This window comes from Sminthopsis crassicaudata, chromosome 2, assembly GCF_048593235.1.
Source record: "Sminthopsis crassicaudata isolate SCR6 chromosome 2, ASM4859323v1, whole genome shotgun sequence".
Classification (NCBI taxonomy): domain Eukaryota; kingdom Metazoa; phylum Chordata; class Mammalia; order Dasyuromorphia; family Dasyuridae; genus Sminthopsis; species Sminthopsis crassicaudata.
This window is the reverse complement of record NC_133618.1, coordinates 383,990,186-384,002,238: the sequence shown is the minus strand read 5'-3', so window position 1 is coordinate 384,002,238 and position 12,053 is coordinate 383,990,186. Positions and strand designations below refer to the sequence as shown.

Here is a 12,053-nt window from a genome sequence, read left to right as displayed (position 1 = left end):
CTCAAATCTTCGACCAATGGGGCCATAGCTGGGGGGCGGGATAAGGAGGCGCGGGTGCACGGACCTTAGAACCGTTTGCCTAGACAGTCCTAGGCCGGGAGGACGTTTGCCTGCGGGAGATGAGCGGGTCTTTAGGCCGAGCATCTGCAGCTCTGCTCCACTGGGGCCGCGGGGTTCTCCTGCGGGGCCCGGCACTACGGACTCGGAGTTCGGGTCCTGGGGGGCCGGATTCGGGCTCCACAGAACATCTTGATGGTCTCGTGAAGAAAGACAAGGTGGTGGTGTTCCTGAAAGGGACCCCAGAGCAACCCCAATGCGGCTTCAGCAATGCCGTAGTGCAGATCTTGCGGCTGCACGGCGTCTCTAACTACGCGGCCTATAACGTGCTGGAGGATCCCGCCCTCCGTCAAGGTCAGCTGGGGTCAGTGGGTCCTTAGAGGGGCCTGAGCAGCCTGACACTGGGCCTCTTCCCTCTTTCGAGTTCTTCCGTTCTAACGGGAACGGCGGGACTTTGACAAGCTTGGCGAGTGAAGGTGGAGGGGAGGGGGACGTCCAGAATCTGCACTGCTGGGGGAGGGGGAGGAGCGAGGCGGTGTCTCGGCCCTCAACTAATTTACACAATTTGGGGCATATTTACTTGAAGCGCTGATCTCTTCCGTCTGAAAGCTATAGTGTAATTGCTTGAATGCCGCCTGTAGTTGATTGTAATTGATGCAGATAGAAAGGCAATTAAGTCGTAGCTTCCTGTAACTTGGTGCTGCCCGAGCACAGGAACTAAGTCCTGCTTGTGTATTTTCTCTAGCTTTAGTGGGGTAGGGCCGGGAGAACTAGACTTGGAGACTTAAAAGCCTCAGTTGTGTTAAACCATTCAAACTTATCCTAGCCTTAGTTTTTCAACTATAAATTGGAAATAATAAAAGCACCCGCTTTCCACAGTTGTTTTGCGGATCAAATGAGTAGGGATGTTTCTCGCTTGTGGAGCTTACAATTTCATGTTTTCTCAGCTGTTTACTTTTAGTTCCATCAAGGCCTAAGCTAGGTGATGATATGTGACGTGCAAATATATTTACACTAGAAAAGCAGAAAGTTCTTAAGGTTATAATTATTATTTTAGTTATGTTATATAATAACGGTATTTAACATCCTACTTTGTGTGGGACTGTGTTAGGTAGTGGCCATACAAATACAAAAAAATAAGAATTTCCACTTTTGAACTTTTATCCTATTTATTGAAAGGCAAAACATATGCAGAAAACTAAATGATAGGAGATTCCGGGCAAGCCTGCTTTGTGTTTCTTGACAATGACACTTATGTTCCAGCTTTGTAGCTTTTCTCATGCTGCCCCTCATGCTTCAGGTACTCGTCATCATTTCTGCTCCCTGGCTTTCCTCAAAACTCAGATCCCTCCCTGCTCCTACAAAGGAACTCCTTTCCTTAAAGTATCCTCAATTGATCCTAGTGGGCCTGCCAAATGTCATCACTCTTCACTAAATTTGAGAAAGCTGTCTATACTGAGTAGCTCTTACCTCTCGTTTGGTTCATTCAATTTATGCTCTTACTGATTTCTAATTTGTCAGATATAAATACCTTTTTGAAATCCTCATTCTTCTTAATCTCTGTAACATTAGACACTATTGATCACCTACTGGATTGTCTCCCTAATTGCATAACTTTTCCCTGGTTCTCCTATCTGACAACATTCTTTGTTAGTCTTTTCTGGTTTTTCATCTGTAATGTGCTCATTAACCAGAGTGTGTACAAGTCTGTTCTAAGCTCTGCCAGATAGTTTTCAACCTTTTTGATTTCAGTACTCTTAAAAATTATTGAGGACTGCCCAAAGAACTTTTATTTATGTAGGTTGTATCTGCCTATTTATATATACAAAATTAAACAATCTCAATATTATTACAATAGTTTTTACCTTGTGAACCCCCTGATATATATATGAAACCTCTTATTTTTCCTGGCTTCCTTTAAGGCTGGGTTCACCTTTTACAGAAAGTCTTTCCTGGTTCTGTAGCTGCTGCCTTTATTGCCTTCCCCTCTGAGATTATCTTCTGTCCACTTAATGAATATGTATTTACACATATATGTAAAATACGCACACATATGTATGTCTTATCAGTGTCTTATCTTCCTATCATCTATCTTTCTAAGGTGTGAAAGAAAGGTGCTTCAGTAAATAAACTCATTTAGAGAGCTAAGCCATTCTTTGTCACTTTTAGACAATAAAACTTATTTCTCCTAGATTATTTGTTAAATATAATAATCGGTGTCCCATTGCTGACAGTTTGTGTATGCCATGTTAATTGTCACTATTTCATTCTTTCAAGCTTTTATTTTTTAATTACATGCAATTATCTGAATACTTGGTGTCATGAGAAATATTTATGAATAAAGAAAATATATTTGCTTAATCACATTTTTCAAACAATTTTGTGGCTTTCAGAAATTTCTGAAGAAAGAACTATTAATATATTCAAAAAGAACTTGACATAGCTTCCAGAAATTTCTTTAAAAATTTTTAAGTCTTTTAAGTGCAGCCTTCTAGAATTATACTTAAGAACTCTACCTATCAATGGAGACTTTTGTTAGATGTTACTTCTAGAGTGTGTGAGGAAAATAAATGTGCTATAAGAGGAATTATAGGCAGGTTTTAAAATTTTTTTATCTTGTAAAATGTTTTGTTCATTTATTTGTATGATTACAGGATCTCAATAGGGGTTAGAAATCAGTCCATATATGACAAAAGTTTCTTTTACAAAGATCTCCAACAACAAATCATCCAACCTTTGCTCAGAGACTCTTAGAAGAGGAATCCCCCCTAAGTATTTTTAACTCTGAAATTGTGAAAAGATTTGCCTTTCAGGTAACTTCTACCCATTGTTTCTCTTGCTATATTTTGGTACTGTGGAGAAATTTGACAGCTATTTGGTCAGGAAAATCTAAATTGGAGTCCATATCTATTTTTATGGTCCTGGGTAAGTCATTTAACCTCTATTTGCCTCAGTTTCTGTATCTGTAAAATGAAAGGATAGAGTTGATGGTCTCTGCCTTAAGTATATAATCTTATGTTCCCCATGAATCTTCTGTCTAGCCTAAACATTTCCTGTTTTTCATCCAGTCCTCATTTATTTAGCATGGTCTCAGGCCCTTCAACATTCTGGTTATTTCACTCTAGATTGATTCTCTAGCTTATCAGTAACCTTCCTAAAATGTGCTAATCAGAATGGAATACAAGACTCCAGATGAATCCTGCTGATTCCAGATGTTCATCATATTGAGGTTACAATCCACTAAAACTTAATGATTTTTTTTAGATGAACTGCTATATAGATATATCTCTCCTTGTGAATTGAAAGATATTAAGGGAAAAAAAAGACATATTTAAAATGAATAAATACTTATGTGAATGGTAACATAAGCACATAAGTGAGATTGTCTAGTGGTCTGTTTAGACCTCTGGATTGTCTTTGGCCATGAGTGTGAAAGTTGTTTTAAGATTGTGTTGATCTCACTGTTTTTCTACCTTACCTTCTGCTGCTTGTTACTCACAGGTTTTTCTAGCTGTCTGAGACCTGCTCTGTTGCTTTCATTCAGAATTCTCTATTCTTTGCCTTTTTATAGAACCCTTTTCCTGTCCCTATTATAATTATTTTTAAACAACTTGAATATCTTTTCATCTTTCAGCACTGAATTGTTTTCCTCTTCATCTCAATCTCTCTCTCTCTCTCTCTCTCTCTCTCTCTCTCTCTCTCTCTCTCTCTCTCTCTATATATATATATATATATATGTATATTTATTTATTTATTTATTTTTGCTGAGGCAATTGGGGTTAAGTGACTTGCCCAGGGTCACACAGGTAGGAAGTATTAAGTGTCTGAGAACATATTTAAACTCAGGTCCTCCTGACTTCAGGGCTGGTACTCTATCCATTATGCCACCTAGCTGCCCTCAATTTATATTCTTAAATTGATCTACCCTACTTACAACTTTATAGATTAATAGATTTATTTTTTAAAAAATCATTAGCAAGCAGTTTTCCAAAAAAAAAATTTTATTTTTCTGTTGTAATTAATGCTCATCAAATTAGGAATACATTTACTATTCAGTCCAGTCATTGAATATTAACGTCTTTTTCTGGACAGATCAAAATTACTATTAATGTTTGGACTACAGCAGGTATATGTCTGTTCTGAATTATATGGAAATATTGGCAATCTTAATTGCTGTGGTATTTTGAAAAATAAAATGTGAGGGTGGGAAGAGGGGATAGTAATTGTTTGCATTGTGAACTGTAGATAAAAAATGATTTACTTTTATTTTAAAGCTTAAATTTTGCTAATCAAACTCACTTTTTGCTTTAGGGGGAAAGTAATTCGTTATTCCCTTAACTTTCTCCAAGTGCATCATACTTTTTTAAATGGGAAAAGAATATGTTTTCAAGGAGGGTAAACCCTCAGAATCTCCCTTATCCTGGATGCCGATCAACTAAAAATATAATTGTTTTTGTTATAACATGTGAAAAGTAGTTAGGTCTTTTCAATCATGATAAGATATCAGTTGGTTGGCACCTTGAACTGCTATCAAGAAGATGACATAAAAAAAACTTATTACAGAACTATTCTCATTGACTTACTTTAGGGAATAAAAATGTAATGGTCAGTGTAGTTTTTGATGGGGGGAGACTCAATTTTTATTTTTAGAGATATTAAGGAGTACATGTAAATTACCTTCTCCCTCTTCCATAGTCACTTTCAAGAACTTCTAGAAACAGAACCTTTATTTGGATTTTTATGGCCTCTCTCAAATATGTATACCAATACCATCACCTTTTTTGTGTGCTTTTATTTTATTGGTTATGTTTTTGTTTTTTTTTCCCCCACAAACATAAATATCCAGGTTATTTTCTATGTTCTAGAAAATAGATTCAAGAGACAAGAAGCAAGCAAAGTCATAGGCAGTGAGGGACATATTGCAGGAAAAAAATGTATGTTGGAAGTTTTAAGTTCTTCTAAGTTCTATTTATATAGTATCACAAATAGGTAGCTAAAATGTAATAAATTTCTTCATCTGGAAACTTTCCTATTATATTTAAAGTTGTATTAAGACAAATGTAGACATGCCTTCCCAGGAACTTAGTGGTATGCTTTAAGTGCATTTAGTTTTTTGAGCCACTTCTTAGAATTTGAAGGCCTGTTGGAGAAAGATAAAGCACTTGGAAGCCTTTCCTGTTACAGGAATTTGTAGTAAAGTAATCATGTTTTTTAAATTGCTTTTTTTTTTTTTTTTAAGAGAAAAATTTGTAGGTTGATTATTTATAATAAAAATTTCAGATATTTTATTGGATATTTTTAATTTCTTGGAAGAATTTAAACATAAAAATTTAGTTGCTATTACCATAGTAAAGATCCAAGGACCAAATAATAAAATTTCTCATGCTTTATTTAACTAATGTGCTTTTCTTTTAATACTGGCCCTTTTTTTGGATATACTTTTAAATATTTCAAAATGCCTATCCTCTAGAAGAATTAATGATATTATCTTGCCATTGCATTTTTATTTGTGACCAACACAGACTAATTTTGATATTTGTGTTCTGGATATGTTTACTATGAGACTACATTTCATTTTTGATTTAGAAATTGGAGAGATAAAGATGGTAAGGCAAGGCGGAATGTGTTGAATTACTACAGGAGAGTAATTTTTTACATTCTGGAAAGGTGACATTTCCTGTCCTAATAGAATTTGAGAATTTAAAAATATTTTGGTACCCAAACTTTATTTCCTGCTGTAAAATAGCAGAAAACACTTTTAGAAGCAGTCTGTTTGACTTTTTGATTTGGGGTAATTGTGTGAAGTTTTCTTTTCTGATACTAAGTCTAAATTTGCCTCTTTGCAACCCATTCTTCTTCATTTGGGGCTATGATGAAACAGAACAAATTCTCCAAATTACAGTTCTTCATAGATTTGAAGATAGTTGTTATTCTTCCCATGAATATTCTCTTTTCTAGGCTAAAAATCCCCAATTCCTTAAATTAGTCTTAATATGGATATGAAGGATTGTGCATGTATAAACAGTTTTGTACTTGTGAAATTGAATTTTTGTATCCAAGTGTAAGATTTTCATTTATCTTGATTGATTTATTTTTTAAATTAGGTTTGGCCCAGTCCCTTGTTAGGATTTTTTCATCTGCACATTTAATGAGAGTATTATATAATATATACATTTTCCCAAGTCATTAATAAGCTGTTAAGCATCATAAGGAAAAGCACAGATTCTTTAGAGTCCCTCACTGTCACACTGACATTGAATCATAAACAGCTATTGTTTGCTTAAATAAAACATTAGCAAAGAGATTATAGCAAGTTATCCCCAGGATAATACACCATGACCAAGGAAGATTTATACCAGGATTTGCATTGAACCGGGCTGGTTAAAAATTAGGAAAACTCTTAGCATAATTGACTATATCAATAACTAAATAAAAAAAATCATGATTATCTCAATAGATGCAGAAAAAGCATTTGACAGAATCCAACACTCATTAAACTTCCTATAGAGAGAGTATAGCAAATAAATGGAATTTTCCTTAAAATAATTAGTAGCATCTATTTAAAATCATCAGCAAGCATCATATGTAATGGGGATAAACTAGAACCATTCCCAATAAGATCAGGAGTGAGACAAGGTTGCCCACTATCACCATTACTATTCAGTATTTTATTAGAAATGCTAGCTTTGGCAATAAGAAAAAAAAAAAGAAATTAAAAGAATTAGAATTGGTAATGAGGAAATCAAATTATCACTCTAAGCAGATGATATGCTAGTATACTTAAAGAATCAGCTAAACAACTACTAGAAACAATTCACAACTTTAGCAAAGTTGCAGAATATAAAATAAATCCAAGGTTATTCAGGCCAGTTTTACTAGTTTTGTGAGCCATCTGCACCCAGAGAGGACTGTGGGTTCTGAGTGTGGCTTACAACATAGTATGTTTTCACTTTTTTTTGTTGTTTGCTTGAATTTTGTTTTCCTTCTCATTTTTTTTTTCCATTTTGATCTTATTTTTCTTGTGCTGCATAATTGTGGAAATATGTTTAGAAGAATTGCACATGTTTAACCGATGTTGGATTATATGCTGTCTAGGGGAAGGCATATGAGGAAGGGAGGGAAAAAAATTTGGAACACAAGATTTTGCAAGGATGAATGTTGAAAATTAGGCATGTTTCAAAAATAAAAAGCTTTAATTAAAAAAAAAAAAGATACTTTGAAAAAGAATGAGATTCTCATGCATTTTCTATCACAATTAAAAATAGATAAAATGTGTCATTTTTTTTTTACAAAAATTCCCCTTACTATTTGAATCTAGCCATCCAGAAAATTCTGAGTCCACCTAGTTATTTTATCCATATAATTCTGCACGAGAATAGTATGCTTATTAAAAATCTTTGTTCATGCATAACATTTGTATTTGCTAGTGTAGTAATCACATTTTCTAAGGTTGTAACCCCCACCAAAAAAAAGGAAGTCTAGTGTGATCTCCTCATTTTCCGGTTATCTTTTTTTCTAGAATTTTTTCAGAAATTGAAGTCTAGTTAATTTGATAGGACTCCTTCCTTTATTTTTCCAAATAGTTTGTATAGTATTGGAATTAATTATTCTTTAAATGTTTGGTAGAATTCATTTGTAAATCCATTTGGCTGTGGAGATTTTTTCTTTTAGGGAGTTTAATAGCTTGTTCAATTTCTTTTTCTAAAGTGGGACTACTTAAGTAGTTTATTTCCTCCTTTGTTAATCTGGGCAATTATATTTTTGTACATATTTATCTATTTCACTTAGATTATCAGATTTATTGGCATACAGTTGGGCAAAATAGCTCCTAATTATTGCTTTGCCTTCCTGTTTATTGGTGGTAAGTTCACTCTCTTCATTTTTGATACTGGCCAGTTGATTTTGTTTTCCTTTTTCTCTAATCAAATTAACCAAAGATTTATCTATTTTGTTGGTTTTTTCGTAAAACCATCTCTTAATTTTATTTATTAGTTCGGTAGTTTTTTTTTTTTTTTTTCCACTTTTATAAACCTCTCCTTTTATTTTCAGAATTTCAAATTTGGTATTTAATTGAGGGTTTTAAATTTGTTGTTTTTTTTTTTTCCCTAGCTTTTTTAGGTGCATGTCCAATTCATTGATCTTCTCTTTCTCTAATTTATTCTTGTAAACATCTGGATTTATAAAATTTCCCTAAGAATTGCTTTGGCTGCATCCCATAAATTTTTCTATGTTGTCTCATCTCTTGAGTGAAATTATTTATTCTTTCTTTGTTTTGTTCTTCCACTCATTCTTTAGGATTAGATTATTTAGTTTTCAATTAATTTTTGATCTGTTTTTCCCCAGCCCTTTATTACATGCAATTTTTATTATATCATGCATTGAAAAAATGCATTTATTATTTCTCTTTCCACATTTGATTTTGAGGTTTTTTGCCCTAATACATGATCAGTTTTTGTGTAAATTCTATGTGTTGCTGAGAAAAAAAAAAAATGTATTCCTTTCTATTCCCAAACAGTTTTCTCCAAAGGTCTTTTCTAACTTTTCTAAAATTCTATTTACCTCCTTAACTTCTTTATTTTGTGGTTTAATTTATCTAGTTTCTGAAAGAGGTTAAGTTGAAATTCTCCCTAAAATAGTTTTGCTGTCTCTTTCTTCTTGCAGTTCTCTTAACTTTTCCTCTAGGAATTTGGATGCTGTATATATGTTTAGTATTGATATTACTTCATTATGTGTGGTACTCTTTAGCAAGATGTAGTTTCCTTCCTTATCTCTTTTAATTAGATCTATTTTTGCTAGAGCTGAGATCAGGATTGCTACTCTTGCTTCTTTTTACTTCACCTGAAGCATAATAGATTCTGCTCCAGCCTTTTACCTTTACTCTGAATATATCACTCTGCTTTAAATATATTTCTTGTAAACAGCATATTGTAGGATTCTGGCTTTTAACCCAATCTGCTGTCTGCTTCCATTATATGGGAGACTTCATCCCATTCCCATTTACAGTTAAAATGACTAATTCTGTATTTCCCACCATCCTATTTTCCCCATTATACTTAACAGGTTGAGTCTGTCTGTTCCTAGGACACAGTGGAGATTGTTTCCTGCTTCCTCTTCAGGCGCAGGGCTTTACTCTGCACTGGGACCAGTATTGCTGTAGACTTCCTCCCAGTGCTGGGTGAGCCTATTCTTAAGTCTTACCTGTTATGCTGGGATTCAGGGAGCTCACTCACTATTTGCCTTCTGTAGTTGTGTTGGAGACCTTACAGTTGGAGAATCAAGACAGGGTATATTTTGGTTAAGAACCTCACACTATATTCTCATCATGGGGTTTCTCCACCCCAACCCCAGAGGATTTTGTTCTTAAACATCTAGGCTGACTTCCTCTGTAGCATTTTAATCCACTGGATTCGGGCTTTTCTATGAAATTTATTTTTCTAAAATCTAGGCTTCGTGTCAAAAGTGCTCAGATTTTCTTTCTATATCTATCACAAATTTAAAGAGGTACTTGTAGTATTTTCATTATTTCTATCCATCAACTAATAACTTCCAGTTAATGGGAATCAAGTCCATGATAGCATTTACCTTTTTGGTTGTTCCATCCATTGAAGGATAAAATTAGTGCCATAAAATCAGATTTAAAAGTTATTAGCTGCTCTGCTTGGGGGAATAAAAGAGGGTGGCTACAGCAAATGTTTAATAATTGAACTTACCCTAATACTAAAAAGCCTTGTCAGGCCTGTTATCTGTTTCCCACACTTTTATTTCCTCTTTCTGCCCAGGCAACCTGTAGTTTGTTCCAGTGGTCAGCCAGTTTCTAACTTAGCAGAAACTTCTGGGTTAATCAATAATGTAGCTGGTCTACCATCATGTAGATATTGCTTTGAATTGTTTTCTCCATTGGCAGAAGCCATTCTCATACTGTGTGGAATTGCTTGTGAATAAATTGATTGGATAAAAAGTTAGAGGTATAGAAGTAAATTTCTCTGAAATTAATTGGGCTTAGGATTCAAATCTATACTTCATTAACACCATGCTGTGACCAATTAAATTAACTGGCCCTCAGTGAAGTAGATCATTATAAGAAATTTAATTTTGGAACTTTAAAACTTAAAAGAAATTGGCAAAGATGTTGGAGAACATTTTGTCAAATTACCTCTTTTTACAAATAAGAAAACAGACAAAAAAGAGAAGCGACTTCTTGAAGGTCACATTACCCTATGTTATTGTCAGTCAATGTTAAGAAACACTGTAATTTTCCAAATGAATTGTGTAAGATTTTGTTACTATGCAAACCATGAATGCAGATGTTATAAATCTGATTTGTCTGAATAGACATGGGATATGTCTATCATATCTCTGTGAAGTAAGGATTGTATGTGCTGGGAGTAGGAGAAAAAAATCTATCATTCCAAAAGATTAATTGTTTATCTTTATTTCCTTTTCATCATAGGCATTAAAGAATATTCCAACTGGCCAACTATACCTCAAGTGTACCTTAATGGTGAATTTGTTGGTGGTTGTGACATCCTCCTTCAGATGCATCAGAATGGAGATCTAGTGGAAGAACTGAAAAAGTTGGGAATTCGCTCAGCACTTTTAGATGCAAAGAAAGATCAAGACTCAAAATAAAAAGCCTGCAAGAATCCTCTTTATGAAGAGTGCTGTGACTGGAAATGAAATCTTTTTCGTGTCAAAGACTGGTTACCAGAACAGCCTTACTGATTTTTGTTCTCATTTTTTTTATTAGAAAGGCAACTCTTTGTACTGACACTAAACAGTATTGAAGTGATTTTAGTTTCTGTCTGGTGTTTTAGGCTAAGGAGATTCTATTGTGAATTTAATTATAACTACTGTACTGTAATAATTGAATATTATGTTTTGACATAGATGTAAAAAAAAAATCATTCTTTTATTATATTATACTCTGCTTAATGCAAGAGTAAACCAAAAGATTTTGAGTCATCCTAGTTAGTTATCATTATTATTGTTGATTTTTATGTATGTGACACTATAAAATCCAGAGGAAATATCATATATAGTCTGTTTAAGGAAAATGATGGGCAAGGTAAACAATGATAGCTGTTGGGTTTTTTGAAAAATAAGAAAAACTGCTGATATATGTAAAAGGTCCCTTTTGGTGAATCTTTCACAACTTTTTATTTGTTGTATATCATACTTTGATTTAATAGAGTAAATGGACCATTCTTAATATCCACATTGAAGGAACTGAAAGTATGTTTATTGTTTCATTGATGTTAAATAATAATACCTGACTTTTATGTAGGGCTTTAAAGTTCATAAAACATACGTCACATATTTTATCTTATTTGTTCATTATATAATATTTTAAAATTTAGGTACTACAGTTATTATTAGGTCCATATTACGGGTGAGGAAACAGACTCAGGAATTGTGACTTGCCTATGTTTACACAGCTAGTAAGTGTCATAGGTTGAATTCAGATCCAGATCTCTACTGATTCTCTATCCAGTGTTATTTTCACTAAGCTGGAATAAAGCAAAATCTCATTATTTGTGTTGATAAATGTTGGCAATACTGCGTGTTTTTTTAGCCATTTTTTCAAGGTTAAACATGGGATTGAACTGAACAATTCAAAATTCATGATCAAAGCTTATTAGATTAGTCAAGACTCATTCATGTATTTGTAAATCAAAATTTTGTAACATTGACATTTGCGTAGCAAGGTCAATGAGAATCAACAGGCCTACTTTAAACAGCTCTTTGTTTTGAAGCCATGAAATAATATGGTCTAAAGAGAACCTATTTAGCCATTTCTAAAAAATTAATTAGAAGTTATCATATTAAGTTATGCAGTTGACGTGGAAAAGCACATTATAACTATGTGTATGTCTTGAAAAAATATTTTTGCCTATATAATTTAAGTAGGAATTTTTTTTTCCCTGAGGCAATTGGGGTCAAGTTACTTGCCTAGGGTCACACAGCTAGGAAGTGTTAAGTATCTGACACCAGATATG

At 33.8% G+C, this 12,053-nt stretch overlaps 1 protein-coding gene across 1 annotated transcript; it reads left to right on the top strand.

Moving 5' to 3' along the window:
* The first annotated feature begins 65 nt into the window (after positions 1 to 65).
* Positions 66 to 11,602, top strand: GLRX5 (glutaredoxin 5). Its single transcript, XM_074291370.1, has 2 exons — positions 66 to 411; positions 10,508 to 11,602. The coding sequence occupies exons 1-2, from the start codon at positions 120 to 122 to the stop codon at positions 10,684 to 10,686; spliced, it is 471 nt and encodes a 156-aa protein (XP_074147471.1). The 5' UTR covers positions 66 to 119; the 3' UTR covers positions 10,687 to 11,602.
* The last annotated feature ends 451 nt before the right edge of the window (positions 11,603 to 12,053 follow it).

What these genes read in the sequence shown, in the direction of transcription:
- GLRX5 (XM_074291370.1), top strand. Translation starts at nt 120, where the DNA reads ATGAGCGGGTCTTTAGGCCGAGCATCTGCAGCTCTGCTCCACTGGGGC. An exon ending in GGATCCCGCCCTCCGTCAAG is followed by an intron (nt 412 to 10,507) that starts GTCAGCTGGGGT and finishes TTTTCATCATAG; the next exon opens with GCATTAAAGAATATTCCAAC.